Consider the following 25,752-nt stretch of genomic DNA (forward strand, 5'->3'; position numbering starts at 1 on the left):
ATCTGCCTTCATCTTTGCAGACGGTGCCAACATGATTGACAACAGATGAGATTGTTCTTAATTATTCATTCGTAAGAACTTCAAATTTGTTATTTTTAACTGCTCTAAGCCTCAAGCAGAGAAAGCACAAACCTCCTCTTTGGTATTATCTGACCACGACATCATGACGATTTACTCTAATGAAGCTGGTCGAGTTTTGAGGAAAACACTTTAAATGAACAAGTCAAGTATATTCTAACCACCTGGAGCCTGATGTGCATCAAGAAACATGATGTTTCTTGATGCACATCAGGTGCTGCTGATCTGATCTGACCTGACGTTCAGCCACAGCATCAGTGTCTGATGAAGATAGGACAGCAGATCAGTCCTGTCTAACATCCTACTTCTGTTTCCTCTCACCTGAATCTTCCAACAAACTCCCCGACGTTCCTCCATCTGACGAGCAGAGTCCGTTCAAAAAGTTCACACTGAGTGCCAAAAATATTCATTCAAAGATGAAGAAACCATGAAAAGATCGATAAAACTACTTGAAGGTTAAATAAACTGCAGCGGTGGGGCTTGTGTGTTGGTGGTCTGACCCCGTCAGGTGTGTCTGAGTGGAACGTACCACCTGCTCAGGTCAGCGGGGGGAACACAGAGATACAAAAGTTAAAAATCCTGGCTCTAAGCCTTAATACAGTTTAGAGTGGACTTCACAGTTTATGTCACATGAGTGCATCTACATTAGCATAACATTTAATTTCATGTAGATGAGTTTTACTGCTCCAATCACAGACTGACCTGCTGCTGACATCACCTGTTAACCTGGAACTCACCTGTTCACCCGACAGCAGCAACAAACTGGAGAAGAACTGAGGGATTCTGATGACAAGTTCATGGATCAAATAATAATTCAGTGGAATCTTTACTGCAGTAACACATTTTCTTCACCATCGACTTTCTCTGTTTCCCGCTCTGCCTCTCCACACCCTGCACCAGATAACTTCCCACAGATGGCTCATCAGAAGCGCTTCATCGAGCGGAAATACCGACAGGAGCTGAAGGAGATGAGACGAGAGCGGGAGCGGCAGGAGAAGGAGACCGACGAGGCGGAGGAGGCCAGGAAGTGACGGCGCTTTTATTTTGGCGGGGTCGGAACCTCGCCTCCAGGCGAGAGCTTTGAGTCGACGACGATGATGGACTGTTTTTCTGTGGATGAGATTCAGGTGAAGACGAACCGCACTGCAAACATTTAAGAGTGAAATCACTTTTCATGTCCACAATTTTCAAAGTAAAAGCGGGACAGAAGGCAAACAGAATTAGAAATGAAGGCGTCATGTTTTATGCTGAGTCAAAGGTGGCCTTGTCTTCTCTCATGTTTGTGTCTCTTGACTCGTAATTAAATACACAGTGAGTTTTAAACAACCTCAAAGTGTTACTGACACATGCCAAAAACTGGGGAAAAAAACAACTGTAAATAAAGTCCCAGATTTCTGCTCCATCCAATCTGATTTATTTTTCTTTTGCATTAAAAGGCTTGAGTCAATTACATTCAGCCACTAGCGTCACCATCTGCCTCACATCTGCCACTCATCCTCTAATAATCAAAATGTGATTTTTTCCCCCTTTTTTAAACCTCTCTCTAAATCCGATTGGCTGTGTAATAGATCTTAATTATAGATTGTCTAATTAACAATTTCCTCAGCTTCAGTCGCCTCTGGATCCAGCTATTTAACGACGGCCGTCACATTAATAACTATCTGACACACAGAGTTGGAGTCTTCTATACTCAGATTTACTGAAGATAACACACCTGAGAGGGCGTTTAGATCGCTATCCGGTGGCTGCTGTCACGTTTTCCTGAAAAAAAACTCACAAAGACGGTGGATTTTTAAAGATATAAAACGATTCAAATGCACGTAACTCTCCACATTAAACAATATTCACACCTGAGCAACACAAAAAACCATCAGAAAATATAAAAAAATCTAATTTTAATTCTGCTACAGAGAACCGTTCACTTTTTACAACCAGAAATAATTAAATGATTTACTTAATTCTGATCAAATATTAACAGAAAACACATCTAAAGGCTGGAAATCTAATCTGATGAATTTATTCTACGCAATAATTACTAATAAATAAAGACAGAAGAAGCTTTTCACTGATTATTAGTAACAAAAAAAGCAGCAAGATCCGTGTTCGGTTGGAGAAACGAGTTTTATTGAGACGTAAAGAAACATGTTGAGGATAAAACGAGTCAAAATCAAAGAATAAAAGCTCAGAGCAGCCGGCCTCGACACTCGGTGGATCCACAGCAGCACAGTAGCACCTTCCCCTCCACGCTGCCCACCTCGTAGTTATAGTCCCAGGTGAGCTCCGTACCTGCCCGGATACGCCTGCAGCAGCCAATCGCAGCGCGTCACAGTGTCACCATGGAAACAGAACAAACATTTAAATCTTAATAAAACTCAAACAACAGAAAATACAACAGCTGGTTTCAGACTAAAGCAGCGATCTGCAGCCTTTTGTGTGTCTGTGTGGTCATTTTGTGTCTTTTTTATTGTAATTTTATGCTCCTTTTTTGTGTTTTCTACGTTTTTGTTATCGTTTTGTGTCTCTTGTGGTTGTTTTGTGTCTCTTTTTGGCAAATTTTGAAGTAAAACACATCAAAAAAATGATATTTTCTGTTTTGGCTGTTTATTAAAGAGGACATGCCTTTCTAACACGCTGAGGCGGTTAAATTCATGGATGTGCTACTGCTGAAAATGAAGGAACTGACTTGCTGGCGAAGAAGGCCACCCAGGGGAAGCGTAGGTCATGAGTGTCCACGAAGACGTTCTGGACGAACAGGTTGGGACTGCAGCTGTGCTGTAACCAGGACACAAGACCTGATTAATATTCACACACAAGGGTTTTCTAATCATCAATTAGCCTTTCAACACCATTAGCTAACACAATGCAGCATTAGAACACAGGAGTGATGATTGCTATACAGCAGTATAAAACTTTGAAGAAAAAACTATTCTTGATTTATTCATTTGGAAACATAACTGTTGAACAAAAGTTCTTGAATCAGTCACTGAAACCAAACTGTCACAAGAAAGCTCCTGCGGAGTTTGCTACCACTGGTTTGAGGCTGCTGGAAATGTTCCTCTGTACCCCTGTGGAAATATTCCATTAAAATGCAGCCGTTTCCACAATAGTCATTTACCACATTAACAATGTAGGACACAAACATAGAAAATAAAGTGTGTGTGTATATATATATATATATATATATATATATATATATATATATATATACACACACCACATTAACAATGTAGGACACAAACAGAAAATAAAGTATATATATATATGTGTGTATATATATATATATATACACACATATGTATACATATATATACATATACATGTATATATATATATATACACACACACACACATATGTATATATACACACATATATATACATATATGTGTATATATGCATATATATATACACACACACACTTTTTATGTGTGTGTATATATATATATATATACATAAAAATATAGAAAAAAATGAGAAAAAAAATAGATATATATAAACCAAAATATAGAAAAAAATTGCAAATAATGTAAAAAAAATATATCAAAATGATGTATTTTTGCATCAGTGGGTTTTAGAGGGTAAAAATGTCTGGACTGGATTTTATCATTCATCTGATGGAAGGACGTTTCTCAGTGAGCCCAGACTGTTGACCAGTGGTGTCCACCATAGAGGTTCTCGTGGAATGACCTGCTGGAGGTCCTTACATTGAGGTAGCGTCCCAGGTTTCCCTCCAGCTTGGCGTCGATGATGTAGCAGGACTCCTCCCCGTCAAAGAACAGCCGGGTGTTCTTGCTGGGGGTGTTGTCTCCTCCTCCTCCTGTCTGGCTGTGCTGTCCAGCTTTCCCTCCCTGGCCTCCAGGACCTCCCCCTCCTCCAGAAGCTCCGGTCTTCACCATCAGGCCATGGCTGGTCTTCAGAGCAATTCCACGGGTGGATTTAACGGCCACCTGCTTCTTAGTGACACCTGATAAACCAGAGACAGTCAGAGCTCCATCACCAGGACACATGGATCAACCAGGTGTCTCCTCTGGTTACCTGGAGGAACCTTCTCTCTCTCCTTGTTGTCGTCGGATCCGGAGCTGATGGTCTGAACGTCGTCACTGTCGGAGAGCGTCATCACGTCCTGCTTCTTCCCTGACTCAGGCTTCATTTGGCTGCAAAGTACCAGAAACAAACCCAACATTTAGGATCTACAGGAGGTCCTGGACTTACACTTAATTTAAAGTTTGAAAATGTGCAAAAAAAAATATCACTAGATATTTTTACGATTTTTTTGGAAGATTTTTACTCCTATTTTGAAAATATTTATAAGAATTTTCTTACAAAATTTGGGGGATTTAAAAAAAAAAAAAAAAAACTTTTAAGGGAAACTTTTAAGGAATTATTGGAATTTTCTTCAGCTATGATGAAGAAGTCTGGTCATGAATGAAGGTTCTTGTTGTCACATGGTTCCACAGATCAGTTATCGATCGTTCTAAATTGCCAATAATCAATAACAGCCTTGATAAATCCACATCAGTCTGAAAAACAAAGTAGGAAAATGTTCATTAAAGAGTTCCAGCTCACCTTTTACTGTCTCCAGTGTCCTGTGATAGAAAACAGAAAGGAAATGTTATCGACCACCTTCTTATACCAGTCATTCCAGACCTGAAGACGTTTTCCATCCAATAATCTACATATTAAACCCTAAAACATCAGTAGTGTGTAAATGTTCTTGTCCTGAGACCAAATCTATAAAAATGAGGAGAAAAGAATGTTTAAAATATCTCAGAATCAGAATGAGTTTTATTGCCATTGTTCATGAGGTTCACAAACGAGGAATTTGACTCGGTGCAATGCTGCTACATTAAACATTTAACAAATAGTAGAGATAAAAATAAAGATAAAGTAAATACTATAATAAAAGCTAACATCTACTATAATAAAAACTAACATCTAAGTACACTGTACAACAAAAAAGTGACTAAGTGAATAAAGTGACCAGTAGCAGCAGGTGGTGGGGGCCACCACGTAGTGCAAATATTGTAGTGCAAAAATAGTGGTAATTGTTGATGAGTCGGTGCTGAGCTGCTGAACATAGGCACATGTGTGTGTGAGGTAGAGTCATCTAGTGTTCATCAGTCTGATGGCAGAGGGGAAGAAGCTGTTCATCAAATCCCAAATAAATCTGCAGTTCCCCTAAAATGCCATTTTTCTCCTGCCCCCCGACAAAAACAACAAAACAACAAAAACGAGACACAGAACGACAAAAACAAGACACACAATGCCAAAAACGAGACACAAAATGACAAAAATGAGACTAAACGACAAAAACGAGTCACAAAATGACAAAAACGAGACACAAAACAACAAAAACGAGACACAAAACGACAAAAATGAGACACTAAAGGACAAAAACGAGTCACAAATGACAAAAACAAGTCACAAAATGACAAAAACGAGACAGGAAAAAGAACACAAACACCTGAAAGGGGCACTGAAAACTTGTTGATATCCTGACTGGACCTTTGTGAAGGCTCACACAAGATCCAGAAAGGAGAACAACCCAGTGAGAACTGAAGAGAAGGAGAACAGGCGAAACAACACAGTGATTCCGTATGTCTGGACTGTCTGAAAAACTGAGGAGGATCTTCAACAAACACCAGATCCCTGTCTTTTTTAAACCAAATAACGCAACCTGGTGTATGCAGTTAAATGCAGCGAGGAATGCTCAGATCTCTACATAGGGGAAACCAAACAGCCACTTAACAAGCGTATGGCTCAACACAGAAGAGCCACTTCCTCAGGACAGGATTCAGCGGTCTTCCTTCACCTCAAGGAAGAGGGACACTAATTTCAGGACAACAATGTTCAGATTTTGGACAGGGAGGACAGATGGTTTGAGAGAGGTGTGAAAGAAGCCATCCATGTCAAAGTGGAGAAGCCATCTCTGAACAGGGGGGTGGTCTGCGACATCATCTTTCACCATTTTACAATCAGGTCCTTTCAAAACTCCCCAAAAGAACTACTCAGCAGAATGACTCAGGTGAGGTGACTCATGCTAACGACCACCATTAGCATACGAGGGCTCGGTGAAACTCGCATTTCAACGAACTCCTTTGTGTCACTCCCTGGCTCCCAACGACCATCGTTCATTACTCTGAGTTTTTATCTCAATTCTCAGACTTTTTATCTGATTTAGTGCTCAGCTCAGATAAAGTCATTATTGTGGGTGACTTCAACATTCATGTTGACGTGGACAGTGACAGCCTTACGACTGCTTTTAATTTAATATTAGACTCAATTGGGTTTTCTCAACATGTAAATAAACCAACTCATAGTTTTAATCATACCCTTGACCTCGTTCTGACTTATGGCATAGAAATCAAATAGTTAACAGTATTTCCCCAGAACCCTCTTCTTTCTGACCATTTTATGGTAACATTTCAATTTACAACAATAGATTGTATAGGAGTTAAGAATAAATATCATTACAGTAGATGTCTGTCTGACAATTCGATGACTAAATTTAAGGAAATAATACCCTCTCTGTTTAGTCCAGCACCACTTACTGATATAATGGAAGGGAAATATTATAATTTTACCCCCACAGAAGTGGATTATATTGTTAATAATGCTGCAGCCTCACTGCGTACAACACTTGATAGTGTTGCACCTGTAAAAAAGAAAGTTCTATCTCAGAGAGGACCTGCTCCTTGGTATAATTCCCAGCTGTGGACTTTAAAGCAGGCGTCCCGAAAGCTGGAAAGGAAGTGGTATTCCACTAATTTAGAGGAAGTTTATGTAGCTTGGAAAAATAGTCTAGTAATTTATAAAAAAGCTCTTCGTAATGCCAGGACAACATATTATTTATCTTTAATAGAGGAAAACAAGAACAACCCCAGGTTTCTCTTCAGCACTGTAGCCAGGCTGACAAAGAGTCAGAGCTCTGTTGAAACTTGTATTCCTTTAGCTTTGAGCAGTAACGACTTCATGAGCTTCTTTCAAATAAAATTATTACGATTAGAGAAAAAATTAATCTGGCCCTTCCTGCAAATGTCACAGATGTATCATCGAGTACAGATGCTTTAGAATTGGCTCTAAGACCAGATGGATATTTAGAATTTTTCACCCCCATACATCTCTCTGAACTCATTTCAATAGTTTCTACATCCAAACCATCAACATGTCTTTTAGATCCTATCCCAACTAGACTGTTCAAGGAGGCTTTACCTTTAATTAATTCCTCAATGTTAGATCTGATTAATCTCTCTCTAGTAACAGGTTATGTACCACAGGCTTTTAAGGTTGCTGTAATCAAACCTTTACTTAAAAAGCCCACTCTAGATCCAGATGTTTTAGCCAACTATAGACCAATTTCAAACCTCCCATTTCTCTCTAAAATTCTGGAAAGAACAGTTGCAAATCAATTATGTGAACATTTACAAAGGAATAGCTTGTTTGAAGAGTTTCAGTCAGGCTTCAGAGTGCATCATAGCACAGAAACAGCTCTGGTGAAAGTTACTAATGACCTTCTCATAGCGTCAGATAAAGGACTGGTCTCTATACTTATTTTATTGGACCTTAGTGCAGCATTCGATACAATCGACCACAAACTTTTATTACAGCGACTAGAACATTGTATTGGCATTAAAGGGACAGCACTGGACTGGTTTAAATCCTACTTATCAGACAGGTTCCAGTTTGTGCATGTCAACAATGACTCTTCTGAGCATACTAGGGTTAATCATGGAGTTCCTCAGGGTTCTGTCTTAGGACCAATACTGTTCACATTATACATGCTTCCCTTAGGCAACATTATTAGGAAGCACTGTATTAATTTCCATTGTTATGCTGACGACACTCAATTGTATTTATCTATGAAGCCAAATGAAACTAATCAGCTAGCTAGACTGCAAGATTGTCTTAAGGACATAAAGACCTGGATGACCTATAATTTCCTACTACTAAATTCAGACCAGACTGAAGTCATTGTATTTGGCCCCAAATATCTTAGAAAATTGCTTTCAAAGCATATAGTTACTCTGGATGGCATTACACTGGCCTCCAGTACTACTGTGAGGAACCTCAGTGTTATCTTTGACCAGGACATGTCCTTTAACTCACACATAAAACAAATCTGTAGAACTTCCTTTTACCACCTGAGAAATATTGTAAAAATCAGGAACATCCTGTCTCAGAGTGATGCAGAAAAACTAGTCCATGCATTTGTTACTTCAAGGCTTGAATACTGTAATTACTTATTATCAGGTTGTCCCAATAGCTCTCTGAAATATCTACAGCTGATCCAAAACACTGCAGCCAGAGTACTGACGGGAGTTGGCAAGAGAGATCATATTTCTCCTATGCTGATTTCTCTTCATTGTCTTCCTGTGAAATGTAGAATAGAATTCAAAATCCTTCTTCTGACATATAAAGCTCTTAACAACCAATCTCCATCATATCTTAAAGACCTGATAGTACCATATTATCCTTGCAGAACTCTTCGCTCTCAGACTGCAGGCTTACTTGTTGTTCCTAGAATCTCTAAAAGTAGAATGTGAGGCAGAGCCTTCAGTTATCAGCTCCTCTCCTGTGGAACCAGCTCCCAGTTTGGGTTCTGGAGGTGGACACCCTCTCTATTTTTAAGACCAGGCTTAAAACCTTCCTTTTTGACAAATCTTATAGTTAGGACTGACTGGGGGACCCTGAGGGGGTTAGCTGGAGTCTTCCTCTTGGACGTCCCTTAGTTCTGCCCCTAGTTCTGCTGCTACAGGCCTAGGCTGCTGGAGGACCTCTCTGGATGCACTGAGCCCTTCTCTATCTACCATTATATTTAATATATATATACCATTATTGCATTACACTCACTCTGTTTCTCCCTGTGTCCTTTCTCCGAGTGTCCCTGATCCCAGAGCTGGATGCGTCAGATCTGTGGTGGTTCTCCCACCAACTGGCCTAATCTCCATCTGTGGGATGCTGCTGCTGACCTTCCTCCAGCCCACTGCTTCCAGCTGCCCATTTCCATCAATCTACTCAGCATCACCCTCACTATACTTGATTTGCTCGTCTACATATTTTTGAATTTACCACCAGCTATATATGTAGTATATTTAATGCCAGAGCCATACACCATAGCAGTAAACTATAATCAGTTTCCATGTTAGTTGTATTTTGCATGTATCATCTGTCTTATCATGCATGTATTAAACTGTGTGTTTTATGGTCCTTGTGCCCCCCCCCCCCCCACACACACACACACACACACACACACACACACCTCTCTACCCCTGTCCCTCTACCTCCACCTCTAACCCTCTACCTCTCTATCTCTACCTCTCTATCTCTACCTCTCTACCTCTTCTGTTCCTCTCAACCCGTCCGGCCAGCAGCAGATGGGTCCCCCACATAAAGAGCCGGGTTCTGCTCGAGGTTTTTTTCCCCTGTTAAAAGGGTGTTTTCCTTGCCAGTGTCTCCTTAGGGCTGCTCTGGGGGTTCAGGCATACGGGTTCTGTAAATCGTCTCAAGACAATTTGACTGTAATTGGTGCTATATAAATAAAATTGAATTGAATTGAATTGAATCGTTGAGGAGCCAGGTGGGCCTTGGCAATGGTCGTCGGAATGTGAATAACATTGACCACACCTCACAGAGGTTATAAGCTGAGGCAACATCAACCACCACCAGAACTGAAGAAGCCTCTTGGATGAGAGGTGAAACGTCTTCAAGGAACCTTCTTAAAGTCCAGTTGGATTGATTTAAACAACTTTGGACAACCATGACCTGGATGAATGAGAACCTACACAGACATGACTGAGTTTTCTACTTGCCTTCTTCAGCCCCTGGCTCGTCAACCAGGAAGCCACTTTACTTTTTCCCGTCTCCTCCGGCATCGACGGCGGTTTCTCCTCCTCAGCTCCTCTGACTGAAGCGTTCAGTCCATCTTTACTGTCTTGACTCCCTGCAGCGACAAAGACACACGGAAATCCTTCAAACCGGCTTCAAATCCATGCTGAGGAGTTCCAGGAAGACTAAAATTTGTCATTAACTGTGTACTGTGACTAGGGCTGGGCAATATGGCCTAAAAAAAAATTCTGCGATTTTTTCACAACAATCCCGATTCACGATTTATCTATTTTTAAAAAAAATTTTTTTATGCCCTACCTAATCTCCTCACGCCGGAGTCCAGTCTACTTTATGCAAATGAGCTGCAGCCCACTCCAGGTAAACACACTGGATCGCAGCTGGAAATGCGCCATATGTGGCATGCTGGTCCGGTTGTGATCCGGTGTGTTTACCCGGAGAGGGCTGCAGCTCATTTGCATAAAGTAGACTGACTTCTACTTAATGCAAATTCAGTGAGGCATGTGGAGATTCCACGCATCGTGAAACTGTCCTCAAACTTCTAAACTAGACGTCGGTGACATAAAACGAGGACAGATTCAGCTGCTGCAGGTTATTTCTCTCCTCAAATGCTTTCAGAAATACTTTTTGCTGACGTGTTTTTGAAATAAAAGGGGAAGTTTGCGGCCGAGCCGCTGTGTTTATCCGACTTGTCTGCAGGACTGTCCAGCTGAAAGCTCGGTCATGTGACCACGTAGCGGCCTGCTGTTGCTCAGCGCTGTCATGTGACCATGTCATGTGGTCCGCTAGTGACCGCCGTCCGTGCGATTTTCAGATGTGGTGCGTTGCCGTGTGGGAAAATAGCATCTAGTGGACACGCGCCTTTAGAGCTGCACCGCTCGCCGCCATGTTGTTTGTGTATCAAGCGCGGGGGGGAGGGGGGCGCACTCTGAACTACGGGAGCCCAGCGGGAAGGTGTTGGTGGCGGATGTTGATGAGAAAATCGATTTTCATTAAAACAAATCGACATTAAGTACAAACTCGAATTAATCGATAAAATCGATTTATCGCCCAGTCCTAGACTATAGATAGATAGACTATAGATAGATATAGATAGATATAGATAGACTATAGATAGATAGGACTATAGATAGATAGACTATAGATAGATAGACTATAGATAGACTATAGATAGATAGACTATAGATAGACTATAAAGACTACAGATAGACTATAGATAGACTATAGACTATAGATAGATAGACTATAGACTATAGATAGACTATAAAGACTATAGACTATAGATAGATAGACAGACTATAGATAGACTATAGATAGATAGACTATAGATAAACTATAAAGACTATAGATAGACTATAGATAGATAGACTATAGATAGACTATAAAGACTATAGATAGACTATAGATAGACTATAGATAGACTATAGATAGATAGACTATAGATAGACTATAAAGACTATAGATAGACTATAGACAGACTATAAAGCCTATAGATAGACTACAGATAGACTATAGATAGACTATAAAGACTACAGATAGACTATAGATAGACTATAGACAGTGTGTATCAAGCGTGGGGGGGAGGGGGGTGCGCACTCTGAACTACGGAAGCCCAGCAGGCAGGCGTTGGCGGCGGATGTTGATGAGAAAATCGATTTTCATTAAAACAAATCGACATTAAGTACAAAGTCGAATTAATTGAAAAAATCTCTTTATCGCCCAGCTCTGTGACAGTCACTTAACCCTCGTGTCATCCAGCGGGTCAAACTGACCCATTTTAAAGTTTAAAATGTGGAAAAAAATATATATTTTCACTGTGAAACTTCTGATGTCCACATTTTCAACATTTTTGGGAAATCTGTGAACATTTTTTGGTGGAAAAAAAGAAATGTTAAAAATGTTTCTTAAGATCATTCACATAAAAATCAATCAATTGATTTTTATGTCTATTTTTTATTTATATTTATGTATATTTGGTTAATTGGTTGATTTGGTTGATTTTGGTTGATTTTTATGTATATTTACAAGATTTTTTTGCCAAATGTGGGGGGGATTTTTTTAAAATTAATTTTTTTATTTTAATTTTAATTATTGTAATCTCCTTCTTGAAGGTTTTGCAAATTTTCAGAAATTTGGGGAATTTTTTTGCTGAATTTTTGGACTTTTTTCAGACAAGGAAACAATATTTTTTGGTGCCCATAGACGAAAACAACAGGAGGGTTAGAACTACACCATAACAAAAATTGCAATTTAAGATTATTATTATTATGAACCATTTAGTCTTCTCAAAATCAATGCAAATGAGCATCACAAACTCCCAGAGCCTAAAATCATTTTTAATAAATACTTAACTCGTCAAATGAAGCAAAGCATCTCAAATATCCAGAGATTTGTTCAGCACAGCTCACAAAGTGTGGATTTATTTCTTTAAAACAATCTTTTTTTTGTATTTTACATCCACTGTTTATTAAATTCTATTCAGATTTTACTGTTTTAACTTTACAGCACTTTGGTTTTTAAAGCTGCTTTAGAATAAATCTGACTTTTGCATCTTACTAGTGGGCAAAAATTCAACAACAACCGTGAATTATTTAACTGTCGAGCCACCGTTTTTCTGATTAATGCTGTTTATCGTGGCTCTGCTCACCAGATTTGTCTCGATGCCCCTTTTTCTTCTTCAACAAAACAAAATTCAAGTAAAAGTATCGTCATTTGTACTTAGTTTAGGAGATTCAGCTCCTCACAGGTGGAGTTTTACATGTTTATCAAGCAGGATTTACAGGAAGTGCTGCAGGAGCACTGGGAGCAGAGCATCACTGCACAAGGAGAGCATGTCAATGGAGATTTAAATCAGTTTTTGATTTTTATTAGGTGCAATCTCAAATGTTTTTGATCACCTAATACTTCTAAATACTTCAGCCACACAGAACCATTTCCTGCCAAAGTGTGATTGACAAGTAAAAAAATACAATAAACGTTGATTCCAGGTTACCAGGAGGGAGGATAATGCCTCAAATATTGTTAAATGTAAGAACACAAAACGTGCTCAGCTGGTAGAGTTTACTAACAATGAACTGGCAACTGGAAAATAGGCATTAATTTGGTGAAACTGTTGGTATTCTCACTACTTAGTGGTCATCTCCACATTCACCACCCGTCTTGCTTGCCAGATTTTTCTCCTTTCTTTTACAAAATGAAAATACAGATGGTCCTTGACTTATGTCAGATTTTCGTTCCTACGACGCAACATAACGCGATTTTTGCCGTAAGTCGGAACTCCCATACTGTGACGTATGTGGCATACAACCAGCGAATGGAAACAAAGCCGCCTTCCTCTTATAGCGCCGCATGATGACGTATTCATCCACTCTGCTCGCCAACTAGTTCCACGTGAAATTTGTTTTAACATCTCAAACGCCGTACGTCGGAATGACGGAACAAGACTTTCTTAATAAATTCTTGGGAGATGGTGACGCAACCATGAAACGCCGTAGGTGGAGGACGTCATAAACCGAGGACCTGCTGATGGAGTTTGATGTGTTTTCAGAGCAGGACTTCCAGAATGTGTTCCAAGCATTCCTGGAGCACTGGGAGCAGAGCATCACTGAGACTTTAACGTAGACGGCAGCCGAACTTTAATCCGTTTTGGATATTTTCAGGTTCGTTTTTGATCAGCCCTTGTACTTCGAAATACTTAAACAGAAAAAGCAGTTTGAGCCAAAGACTAGAGCTGAAACTAACAATTCTGTTCAACACTGACCAACGTTTTGTCATTTTGTTTGAAAGTTAATAAGTAACACCTTAAATGCTGGTAAACATCAGCTTATGTTGGGTTTAATGGGGGTTAGGGTTACATTCAGACTCAGCTCATGTCTACAGAGCAGGACTTCCAGGAAGTGTTACGAGCATTGCAGGAGCACTGGGAGCAGAGCATCATTGCACAAGGAGAACACTTCAGCCAGGATTGTTGTCAAATCTTAATCAGTTACTGATTTTTGCAAACGCAGTCTTGAAACTTTCTATACAGACCTCTCAGGTCCTTGGAAAGCCTTTCAGCCCATAGCCGTGATGTTTGGTTAGAAAGCAGCTCACCTTCCTTGTTGCCCTTGACCTGCCCCCTGGTGGTGTAACTCCTCCACACTGAGCTGGAGCTGTAGTAGTTTTCCTTCACAAACGTGTCGTCTGAACTGTCGCTCTCCTCTTCGCTCTTCGAGTCTTTGTCCTCGTCGTCGTTGCTGTCGCCAGACGAGCTCGGACTCTGGGCTGAGAGAGGAAAGAAAACAGAAAAGGGAGGCAGCTCCAATTAACAATTAGTTTCTGGATGATTGGAACGAGTTGTTTGGTCAATAAAATGTCTTTAAATGGTGGAAAATGTGGATCAGAGTTTTCTCAAATGTCTGGTTTAGGCCAAAGATCTTCAGTTTACTGTCACAGAGGAAAGAAGACAGAAAATATTCACATTTAAGGAGCTGAAATCACTGAATTTAGACTGTTTGTCTTTTAAAATGAAGCTCTAGATGGTTAACTGGGTTTCTGTCTGGTGGTTGAACAAAGAGTGTCATTAAAGAACTCAGCTTTGGTTTTAAGACTCTGGTGGATATTTTCATCATTTTAGAGACAAAATAATAAAAATAATCCAAAAGAATAAGACAATAACTGGTAGTCGTTGCTTTAAAAAGGCCAAAAAATATCGACTGAATAGTAGTTTCCCTTGAATTCATGCTAAAATAACATGTTGCACTACATACAAAACCATTAGTTGTTTTGTCTTTAAAATGGTGACAAATGTGGATCACGGTTTCCCAAACATGACAAATGTCTTGTTTTGTCCAAAGACATTCAGTTTACTGTCATAGAAAAGGAAAGAAACTAGAAAATATTCACATTTAAGAAGCTTACATCACAGAATTTTATGTCTTTTTATTCTTTAAATGACTCAGAATAGCTGTGTGTCATCTGCATAATGTGTGATATTTATGCTATAACCTCTGATGGATTCTCCCAGTCATTTTGTGTACTTTTGTTGTCATTTTGTGTGGTTTTCTGTCTTTTTGTTGTCAATTTGTGTAATTTTGTCTCTTTCTGTTGTCATTTTGTGTCATTTCATATTTTTGTCATTTTGTACAGTTTTGTCATTTTGTGTAATTGTTTTTCTTGTCATTTTGTGTATTTTTGTAGTCATTTTGTGCCGTTTTCTTTATTCTTCTTGTCATTTTGTGTATTTTTGGTGTCATTTTATTCTTCTTGTCATTTTGTGTATTTTTGGTGCCATTTTGTTTATTTTTCTTGTTGTTTTGTGTCATTTATTTTTCTTGTCATTTTAAACCTTTTCGTTGTCATTTCGTGTATTTTTGTTGTCATTTTTCTGTCATTTTGTTGTCGAAGAATGTTGTCGAATTGTGTTGTTTTGTGTCATTTTCTTGTCATTTGTACTGTTTCGTGTATTTTTGTTGTCCTTTGGTATTGTTTTGTGTATTTTTCTTGTTATTTTGTTCCTATTTTTGTCATTTTGTTGTCCTTTGTACTGTTTTGTGTATTTTTGTTGTCCTTTGGTATTGTTTTGTGTCTTTTTCTTGTCATTTTGTGCATTTTTGTTGTCCTTTTCTGTCGTGTTTGTTTTTGTTGTCATTTTTTCTAATTGCTCTCAGCTCTCGTAGGAGGCGGTCGCACTTTTCCTTGCTCCGCTATCTCTGTTCCTCCCTACCCTCATGTCTCCCTGCTTGCTGCATTTCTTCGTCTCGTCTGTCTGACTTGGAGCGATCGCTTGGCACTGGACCTTCGAAACACCGATCATGGAATTGATTAACTGGTCTCTCAACGCAATTGACAAGATTGTCGCCACAAAGAGCACAGGCCTAGGGGAGCCTACCTGCCCGGATGGGAGTTTTGCCTCTGGTTACGTGATCGACGCCTGGGGGAAGTGGAAGGGGATCATGTGCCTGGCACCCTTATCCGTGGAGGATGTGGAAGATGTTTATATATTCCGATTTATGATGACAGGCCTGCTGATAATTGGCTTGTTCACTGGCCTGAGCTTCTGGAAAATCAGGAAGACCGCAGACAGAAACGACGTCCAAACTCTGCTGGTCTATGCAAACGAACGGATCACGGCTGCCGATTCTCGGTATGACAAACTCAATCGTAAGATGAACAATTTGCTTGGTGTGACTGTTGATTTGAGTCGCAGATTGGAAGCCATCAGGGTGAGAATCGCTACAGCTGAGGTCTAAAATTGTTGAGAGCAGTAGGGAGAAGGCGAAATTACTTCTCTCCCGCCCAAACATGTGAATAACTGATTACATTCTGGCGCCCCTGGAACAATAACAAACTCCTCTGGAAGTTTCATGGCCAAGAGATAGCTCTCCTACACCCCCCCCACCTTCCCAAGGACACCTGTTGACTTTTGGACCGGGCCAACCGAGGACGTCTCCATAGCAACCTTGCTGTGTTATCGCGTTCCCACCCTCGCGAACTGAGACACCGGAGGTCTGAGACGGAAGAAGATGGGCTACACGCATACACACACATCGGACTCATGAACTGAGGACTGAGCTAAACATTCACACACACATTCCCATATCCACCATCCCCCCCGCCTCCACAAGCTTTCCTCACCATACACAGGAGCCAGGAATCCGTGCACCTGCACAGGAACCGGCTAACTGTGTGGTGCTCCCCCCTCCACCTCCCCATATCCTTATCCCAACTATCCTTGTCTAACGTTATGCTTTGCCTGTTTGCGGGTTTGTTTTTTTAGGTTCCTTCTCAAATTGAATTTTTCAACATTGGAGGTTTCATTTGGTACAAGCCTTTTTTTCTTTTACCCTCTGCTATCCCTACCCAGATCCCAACATGTCCTTTTTCTTTTCTTCTTCAAGAAGGGTGCGCGCAGCACTGCGCAGCAGCCGGAGCTGTCATTGGCAGGGCAGCTCCAATGAAATTTCGTTGTATATGAAAATGTGCAATGACCAATAAAGATTGATTTTGTTACAGGTTGGGATGATATTTTTTTTACTTCTGTTTTCTTTTTCTTTAAAGACAGACCAGTTTTCTTCAGTGTTCGCTATCAGCAGTGTGTCATCTGCATAACGTGTGATATTTATGTTATAACCTCCGATAGTTACTCCCAGTCAGCCTTATTGTATTTTCTTCATGATGTTTTCACTGTACAAGAACAGGTCAGGTGACACATCCCTGTCTGAGTCCTTGTTTTATTGGTTGTCTCTTTGTTTTCAGTGGAGATTTTTGATCATTTGTAAATCCTTTCCATCTCTGTTCATGTCCTTTAGCATCTGGATTATTGCTTGATGTTTTACTGTTGTGTAATCGATGAAACACACGTATCTAATGGAAAATGAGAGCATCAGTGAATCTGTGCAGCTCTGATTGGGTTCTAACTCACCTTTCTTGGATGGTCGCCCCACCGGGTTGGCCGACACCAAAGCAGACGGCTGGATTTTGATCCTGGAAACGTCCACGCCGCTTCCCTCGCTGTCCGAACAGTGAGCCTCGCTTTCGTAGCCCTCCTTGAAGTTCTCCACGCTCTCGATGTGGTCCAGGTTGGCGAAATACTCGTCGCCCATCTCCAGACCTTCTTTGTCGGCGAAGTCATCTGTTAGGATTTTACCTGGAAAAGAAGAAGTCGACTCCGATTTAAAAACACTCTGGAACTAATACGGGTTTTCAGGGCCGACACTGCCGGTAATTGGTAATCAAGAAAGACTAATAGTCGACATTTGGAATCAATGTCCGTTAGATATTAGATTCTACCATTTGATAGCAGAGAACCTGCCATTCTTTCATTAATAAGGATAGCTGAATATGTACGCTAGCATTAGCAGAGAAGACATCAGAGCGTCATGTGATGCTAGGACGTTCTCCACTGTTTACTGAACCATCGATTGGTTGAAATCAATAAGAGTTTTGCTAATCTTTCTCTGTTTTGTCATTTTTACACCAACTAAAGCCCAAATCTTAAAGCACGGCACTGTTTCAGCGTAATCTGTAGCTGCCTTCTAACTTAGCTGCTAGCCCTTAGTGTAGTTTTAGCCGCTGTGAAAGCAAGTTTGTGTTTCTTGTTCAGTCTTCTTATGCCAGTTCTGTCTCTACTAGAGAGAACTGAGAGTGAAAGTCGATCTGACTTTGAAAGGTGCTATGGGGCTACAGATAGCGTTAGCATCAAGCTAAGAGACACAGCTAACCTTTTAACATTAGCCTAGCATGGTCAGCTGAAAATGCTGCAGCTGTGTGACACCAACAAATGAATTACTCTGGTAACACTGAACTGCATTTTCCAATTACTCCACCAAGGTGGGAAGGTCGGTAGGTAGGTCGTAAGGTCGGTAGGTAGGTCGTAAGGATGGTAGGTAGGTCATAAGGTCAGTAGGTAGGTCGTAAGGATGGTAGGTAGGTCGTAAGGTCAGTAGGTAGGTAGGTCATAAGGATGGTAGGTAGGTCGTAAGGTCAGTAAGTAGGTAGGTAGGCAGGTAGGTAGGTAGGTCGTAAGGTTGGTAGGTAGCTCTGTGGGTCGGTAGGTAGGTCGTAAGGTCGCTAGGTTGTCGTAAGCTCGGGTAGGTAGGTTGTAAGGTCGGTAGGTAGGTGAGTAGGTAGGTAGGTTGGTGGGTCAGTCGGTAGGTAGGTAGGTCAGTAGGTAGGCAGGTCAGTAGGTAGGTAGGTAGGTCGGTGGGTCAGTCGGTAGGTAGGTAGGTCAGTAGGTCGTAAGGTCGGTAGGTAGGTAGGGTGGTCGGTAGGTAGGTAGGTCAGTCGGTAATGGTCGGTGATGCAGCTTATAGTCTGGATCCACGGCCTTGTTAAAGATTTCTGTATCATTGCTAGATAGTGGCACGGCGTCACTGTAACCATGACAACAATTGAACACTACCACATGATTGTGATCCTACTACAAATCCACCGCTGAGGACTTATCCACCAGAAATGATCCACGGAACAACTGATTAAATTGTGGGGGTGTTTCTGAGTCCCATCAATTCCCGCCGCCAGCAACATATTTAGGTCACGTGATCCAGTATCCGTACATAACGTACACATGCAGAACACACAGTTGTGCTCAGCACAAGGTCTTTGTGTTTGTGTGTACATCTATATTAAAAGGACACATTCTATGGTGCTGTAATTTCTGATCATCAAAAACTAATAAATAAATGCTGCATTTCTGACGTGGGGGAATGAGCAGCCTTGGAGGAGGACTGTGCTCTCTGAGGGATTTTCTAGTTGGTATTATTTTGTTGACCAATTCTCGCCTTCTTCTTCCCTCTGCATTTACTCTGTGGTCTCCAGCAATGTTACCTGTCCAGGTGAACCTTCACCCTCAGTCAGCTGGGATAGACTCCAGCTCTCCATAGCCCTAATAAGGATTAAGTGGTGTGTAGATGATGGATGGATGTTTAGAAGGAAAGGTAGCAAATACCGCTGAAGGTTTAATAAACACCAGACTCCAGACGAACTTCTTCATTGGTAGGAACACTCTGACCAACTTTCTCCTTTGGTCGCATCTCCCACCTTGTCACATGCAAAACACAATACTTCTTTCCACTCCAAAACAAGGGAAAAGAAGTAATTTTCATTTATTATTATTGGAAAACATGCATAGTATAATAGGAATTCATCACTAAAATGTTGGGCAGTTCGCTGACATTGATCTGATGTATTTTAATTGATGTAAGTTCTGGTGCTGAGACTTGAGTCTAAAGGTTTGCCAAGGGGCTCCCTACATACATAGCCATGAAAAAGTATTTGCCCCCTTCTTGAATCTATTGAATGATAGATGTCAGTGACTTTATTTCTCATCTGTTCCTGAATTTCTTTGGATCATTTAGTTGCAGCTTTTTGAGATCTTCTGGCCGACTTCATTTAGTCAGACAGGTTCTGGATTGAACAGGTCTGGAGGTAATCAGGTTTGGACGTGGTCGGTGAAATTTAACTCCAAAAAATGTGATTAGCCACAGTTAATTCATGATTTAACAAGGGGGGCAATTACTTTTTCACACAGGAACAGGTAGGTTTGGATAGCTTTAAATCATCATTTAAAAACTGTATTTTGTGTTTGGTGATTTTTGTCCAATAAGAATTTGAGAAAGGGGGGATAAATGGGTTTCTCGTTATAAATGGCAGGGAAAAAAAACAAGAATTCGCTACACTGTCCTGCAATTAAGTAAAGGGTGGAGCAATGCGTCCCTGTTTGAAATACTACTGTTATGCTTCTCAAGTTATTCCTTTATTGCAGTGGTGTAATCCAGATTTCCAAGGCAAATGGAAGACAATAGAACTTAATATATCTTCTAAATTCCCTTTACAAGCTGCAATTGCAGACAAAAGACTAGTAGAACAGTTAGGAGGTGTTAATCCATGGCTGGACCATACACTAAAAATATGGCATAAAGTAATTAAAATCTGTGAAATAGGAAACATGTTAAACAGCTTTAGGTGGTGTGCCTATGACACAGATTTCCGACCAAACAAAGATGATAAAAGATTTCAAACCTGGATAGAAAAGAGACTGACAACATACCTTTCCTTCACGCACAAAGGAATATTACAGAACTTCCAGTCCCTTCGAACTAAGTTTGGTTTGGAGCAGAAGGACTTGTTCAGCTTCCTCCAAATGCGTGACTATTTTAACAAGCACTGTAAAAGTTCACAGTTGTCTTTGACAGAATCATTTTTTTCAACATTTTAAAATCAGCTTACAATTCCTCATTAAAAAAGGGAATTTCTAAATTGTATAGTGGGATGTTAAATGCACAAAACGAGAACACATCACATATCAAGAATAAATGAGAGCATGAAGCAGGAATTGAAATTTCAAATGAGAAATGGGAAAAAGTTTGTATCCTTCACTGGACTTCTACCAACTCGTTGATCTGGAGGGAACACTGTTGGAAAAACATAAGATTTTTTAGGACCCCATGCCAGGGTAAATACAGACACATAAATGCAGAATGTTGGAGAAAATGCAGACCTTTAGAAGCAAATAATTTTCATATATTTTGGGAATGTCCTGGATTGCATCAATACTGGTCTGGAATTGATAAAGGTCTGAATGATGTCTTTAAAGTTCAAATTCCTAATGACTTTACCAATCTATAGATGGTCTGGTTCCAGCTTTGGACAGAAGAAGGGATATAAAATTGTTGAAAGCACTCTTAGCAGCCAGTAAGAAGTCAATTACAAGAAAATAGCTAAATTTAACCCCACCAACTTTTGATGATTGGTTGGGAACAGTTAAGGAAATATTTAAAATGGAAAAATTGACATACTCTACAAATTCAAAAGGACAAATTTTACCTAATTTGAAACAAATGGATTCATTTTATATCCCCTATTCGGAATGACTTCATATGACTGAAAGTTCGACTGTTCTTGCATAATAATAACATAGTATTTTCTACTCATGTATATATTTCTTGTGAGAAAAAAGAGATGGCTGTAAGCTCCCAGTCCTGGTTTGTTTTTGTTTTGTTTTTGTTATGGAAAAAAAGAGAGGACTATGACAAAAGATGACTGAAAATCTTCTGTAATGTTAAGCTTTCTAATAAAAATCGTAAATTAAAAAAATAAATAAATAAAAATTTGAGAAGGGGGCAAATACTTTTTCACGCCACTGTGGTTCACCGTACAGCAGTCCTAGACAGTGAGGAGGGAGTGAGTAGATGGTTTCAGCCCAGGTTTGTTCCTCACCAGCGTAAATGCAGACGAAGGAGCCCTTGGCCACGTCGTCCAGACACCGGATGCCCCAGCCTTTGTTCTGGGTCTTGAAGAGCTGCAGTCGGACCTGCAGGCCGTGCTGCACCAGCCGGTTGGTGCACATCTGCGCGCAACACTTGCACCTTTTATTGCACTCGTAGATCCTGCGGGAGAGAGAACAGGCGAGAGGTAATGAAAGCTCTGAATTAGCTGTTGTAATTATGTTCTTCTGAGGAGGGATGTGAGAATGGATCTGACCCTGTGGGCAAACACTCCTCTAATCGCTTGTGCAGATATCCGGCGCTGGAGTTGATCTGTCCGCCTGGGGTGCAGCCCGTAGCCTGGAGGGTCAGCTGGTGGCACGAACACTTGGACCTGGAATTTGAAAAAGCATCTTCAGAGGGTCAGGAGATGGACAGGAACCAGACAGACCGGCGGGTCACGGATCAGCGGTTTCACTAACTTGTCTCGGCAGCCATCGGTGCAATCGCAGCCGACCAGAAAATCTGCGCTGGTGTTGATCGACACTCCGCCTTCGGGGATTCGCTCTTTGCCTTGAAGAGAGGAGAAGCAGATCTATCAGCCGCGATTATGCAAAGCAGGAAGCAGGCTAAATGTGCAGGTAAACATTCACCATTCAGCCCCTGCTCTGGTTGCTATCTTTATACATAAAGATGCGGCGGATACCAGTCTTTAAGTTAGTCTCACTTATAACATTCCAGGTCCTTGAAGTCCATGGAGGAGAATGTCCCCTGGAGAAAGTTCTAGAGCAGGCCTACCACACTGGACAGCGTTCATTTCGTCTCTCATTATTCTATCACCATGTTTCCTCTCTACTCTGCTCATCATCAGTAGAAAGATGTTTCACCATGCGGAATGGCTCTCCAACAAGTTGCTCCTCTGTTCTCTGAGCCATGCTGCATTTATTTTATTCAAATTTGTTGTTTTCATCTCTAACACCACCCAGATCCCTTAAAATTGTCACAAAGTTTAAAGAACATGATGAGATTACCAGGATCATTTGGAAAAGGACAGAAAAAGACGTGTTTTCTCTAAAATACTGAGCAGCCTGATTGTTCTTACTGTAGGCGACCTGAGGGGGCGCCGTGGAGTCGATCTCGTTGACACAGGACAGCGGGATGTCCTCCTTCCCGCTGGTGATGTCTGGAATGTAATAGAACGGCCGCTGAGGCTGGAAGGGCCGATCCACCAGAACGTAGGGGTCCAGGCAGAACATCTCCAGGAAGATGAAGTCACAGCGGGTCTGGAAGAGGTAGTGCTGGATCTCCGCCATGTTCCGGAGGCAGAGTCCACATGGCGCCTTGTAGATGACATGGAAGGACATCTGGAAGGAAATATAAGAACATACTCAACCCTGTGGATCTGAGAGACACTCCACCTTCTAAATATTCACAAAATAAAACCATTTACCAGAAACTGCGAATACACCAAGAATCTGTGGATAAAACTAATCATCTGGAATATTAACCACATTTAAGTTTAAAATGGTAAAGTTTCATCAAAATCACTTCATTCCACCTTAAAATAAACCACAAGAAGAAAACTAATCTGAGCTTAAAATCGGAGGAATGCCATTTAGTCGTCTTTTACTGTTTTAGCTTTGCAGCACTTTGGTTTTTAAAGCTGCTTTAGAAATAAAGCTGACTTTTGCATCTTACTAGTGGGCAAAAATTCAACAACAACCGTGAATTATTTAACTGTCGAGCCACCGTTTTTCTGATTAACGCTGTTTTTCGTGGCTCTGTTCATCAGATTTGTCTCAATGCCACTTTTTCTTTTTCAACAAAACGAAATTCAAGTAAAAGTACCGTCATTTGGACTTAGTTCAGGAGATTCAGCTCCTCACAGGTGGAGTTTTACATGTTTATAAAGCAGGACTTACAGGAAGTGCTGCAGGAGCACTGGGAGCAGAGCATCACTGCACAAGAAGAGCACGTCAATGGAGATTTAAATCAGTTTTTGATTTTTACTCCACTAAGGAACACGGTGCCGTTATATGACAATCTGTCTGTTCATTCAGTATTTATTCATCCAGTAGGTTTTATTTTCCTCTCATGATCATTATTGGATAAGGGTAGATCATTGTGAACCAGCTTTGGGACATTTTGGACGATTTATAAATCATTTTGCACAAATTTTCGTCTTTTTTCAATCATTCTTGGCATGTTTTTACATTTTTTGGGGTAAATTTCAGTCCCTTTGAATTTAAATGTCTTCATTTTTCCATCCTCTCCAGACTTATCCTCTCTACTCTGCTCATCATCTGCAGAAGATGTTTCACCATGCTGGATAGATCTCCAACTACTTGCTCCTCTGTTCCCCGTTTCTGCTTCGTTTATTTTCCTTATCTGTTACCTTGCGGTTGACTTTGCGTCGTCCCGTCATGCGTCTGAAGTCGTACAGCAGCGGGGTGAGCAGCGGGTTCTTTCCTCGGTGCATGTCCGGTATGGCCGGTCGGACCCGGTTCAGGCAAGCGGGCTGACAGGTGTGAACCAGGTAGAAGATGCGGTCGGTGGGGGCTCGGTAGGAGGGCTGGTGAGGGATGGAGGCCATGGCGTGGGTGATAGCGGGAGGACCAGGAGGCAGCGAGGGAAGCTGCCTCTGGAACTGCTGAGTGAACAGAGACGTGGGCGTGTTCGGGGGGCTCAGGATTCTTCCACTGTGGGTTCAAAGGAAAATTTAAAGTGAGATTAATGTGCTCAGAAACATTATGAGGTAATGAGAACAGGTGAACTCACCTGGAGAAGTTGCTGGGACTGGAGGACAAAGACTGCATGACTTTAGAGGCGTGAGTACCGCCGACTCCCGGAACAAACGGAGACGTGCTCTTCTTTGCCATCTGATGTTTATTCCTTAAAAACAGAACGAAAATTAATAAAATCCAGTCTGGAAATAGTGCAGCTGCTGTTTCAAGACTCACAGAAAACAAAACAAAAAACATCTAATAATAAGAGAGAACATTTCAGCTTTTTATCTTTAACCCTCGTGTCGTCCTGCGGGTCAAAATTAACCCGTTTTAAAGTTTGAAAATGTGGGAAAAATATATATTTCCACAGTGAAATTTCTGATGTCCACATTTTCAACATTTTTGGGAATTTTTTAAACATTTTTTTGCGGAAAATAAGAAATGTTAAAAAAAATGTTTAAAGACATTCCCCCCAAAAAAAATCCAGCGAATTTCGAACTTCACCAACAGGAGGGTTAATAGTTCCTCAGATGTTGTTGTTCAAGCACATTTAAAAGTCAATCTATAATCTCTGTTGAATATTTTTTAAAATTAAGTTGTCATTAAAAGCCTCATCTATGTCTTTTTCATCTTTCTTTGCCTCATCGTGCGTTTACACTTCCTCATTATTTTTATACTTTCTTGCACTGTGTATTTTTTCGTATTTACTTCATGTTTTATTCTATTTTAACTCTGATGGACATCTACAGATATTTAAAGCTCATATCTGTGTGGACATCTGCAGTCTCAGATATCTACAATGTAATTTTGACTGTTAATAACTCAGGGTTTCTGTAGAAATCAGCCAGTCAAATTTAATGCTTTTTAATGCCATTTTAATGCTAGACTGTAAAAATTATAATGCCACGACTGTGAACTCAACAAATTATAAGGGTTTGTTTTTTTGTAAAAGATGATTTTTATATGAAAACTGTCCCTACATTTCACTATTTTTGAATCGAGAAACCACCCCTGACCACCCACAGGCTGCAGTCATTCTCTGACTTCCACGTTTTCTAGATATTTTTGGTGGAATTTGCATTTCCCCATTTCCCAGATGTCCTCCACCTGGTCCAGTCTGCCGGCAACTTTCCAAAAATGCAGGTTTTAGCAACTGTACCCAACTGGCCGGAACAATTATCACAGTGCTTCGGCAAGTTTACGCAGATGCACATATCTGACGAATCGTAGTCTATAATTATATATTATTATATTATTATTGTCAGATATTTTTCTTGAAAACTGCAGAAAGAATTTAATTTTTTGCCACTGAGAATCAAATTTAATGATTTTTAATGCCATTTAAGTCCTTAATTTCCGCAAAATCAAATTAATGACTATTAATGCTTTTCAATGCCCTGCAGAAACCCTGTAATTCTCGTCA

General features: G+C 40.6%; 1 protein-coding gene across 2 annotated transcripts in view; it reads right to left on the reverse strand.

Moving 5' to 3' along the window:
• Positions 1–2,180: 2,180 nt before the first annotated feature.
• Positions 2,181–25,752, reverse strand: part of setdb1b (SET domain bifurcated histone lysine methyltransferase 1b) — a 34,761-nt gene continuing 11,189 nt past the window's right edge. For both annotated transcript variants that reach the window (XM_055013782.1, XM_023296208.3), the window contains exons 12-25: positions 24,382–24,495; positions 23,999–24,302; positions 22,706–22,967; positions 22,086–22,176; positions 21,881–21,997; positions 21,617–21,786; positions 17,322–17,546; positions 14,012–14,182; positions 9,886–10,016; positions 4,643–4,662; positions 4,112–4,230; positions 3,781–4,040; positions 2,762–2,850; positions 2,181–2,378 (exon numbers count right to left, since the gene is read on the reverse strand). In XM_055013782.1, the coding sequence (XP_054869757.1) occupies positions 2,261–2,378; positions 2,762–2,850; positions 3,781–4,040; positions 4,112–4,230; positions 4,643–4,662; positions 9,886–10,016; positions 14,012–14,182; positions 17,322–17,546; positions 21,617–21,786; positions 21,881–21,997; positions 22,086–22,176; positions 22,706–22,967; positions 23,999–24,302; positions 24,382–24,495 (2,191 nt within the window). In that variant the 3' untranslated portion in view covers positions 2,181–2,260. The remainder of the gene's footprint in view (positions 2,379–2,761; positions 2,851–3,780; positions 4,041–4,111; positions 4,231–4,642; positions 4,663–9,885; positions 10,017–14,011; positions 14,183–17,321; positions 17,547–21,616; positions 21,787–21,880; positions 21,998–22,085; positions 22,177–22,705; positions 22,968–23,998; positions 24,303–24,381; positions 24,496–25,752) is intronic.

The sequence above is a fragment of the Amphiprion ocellaris genome, chromosome 9 (assembly GCF_022539595.1).
Source record: "Amphiprion ocellaris isolate individual 3 ecotype Okinawa chromosome 9, ASM2253959v1, whole genome shotgun sequence".
NCBI classification, from domain to species: Eukaryota; Metazoa; Chordata; class Actinopteri; family Pomacentridae; genus Amphiprion; species Amphiprion ocellaris.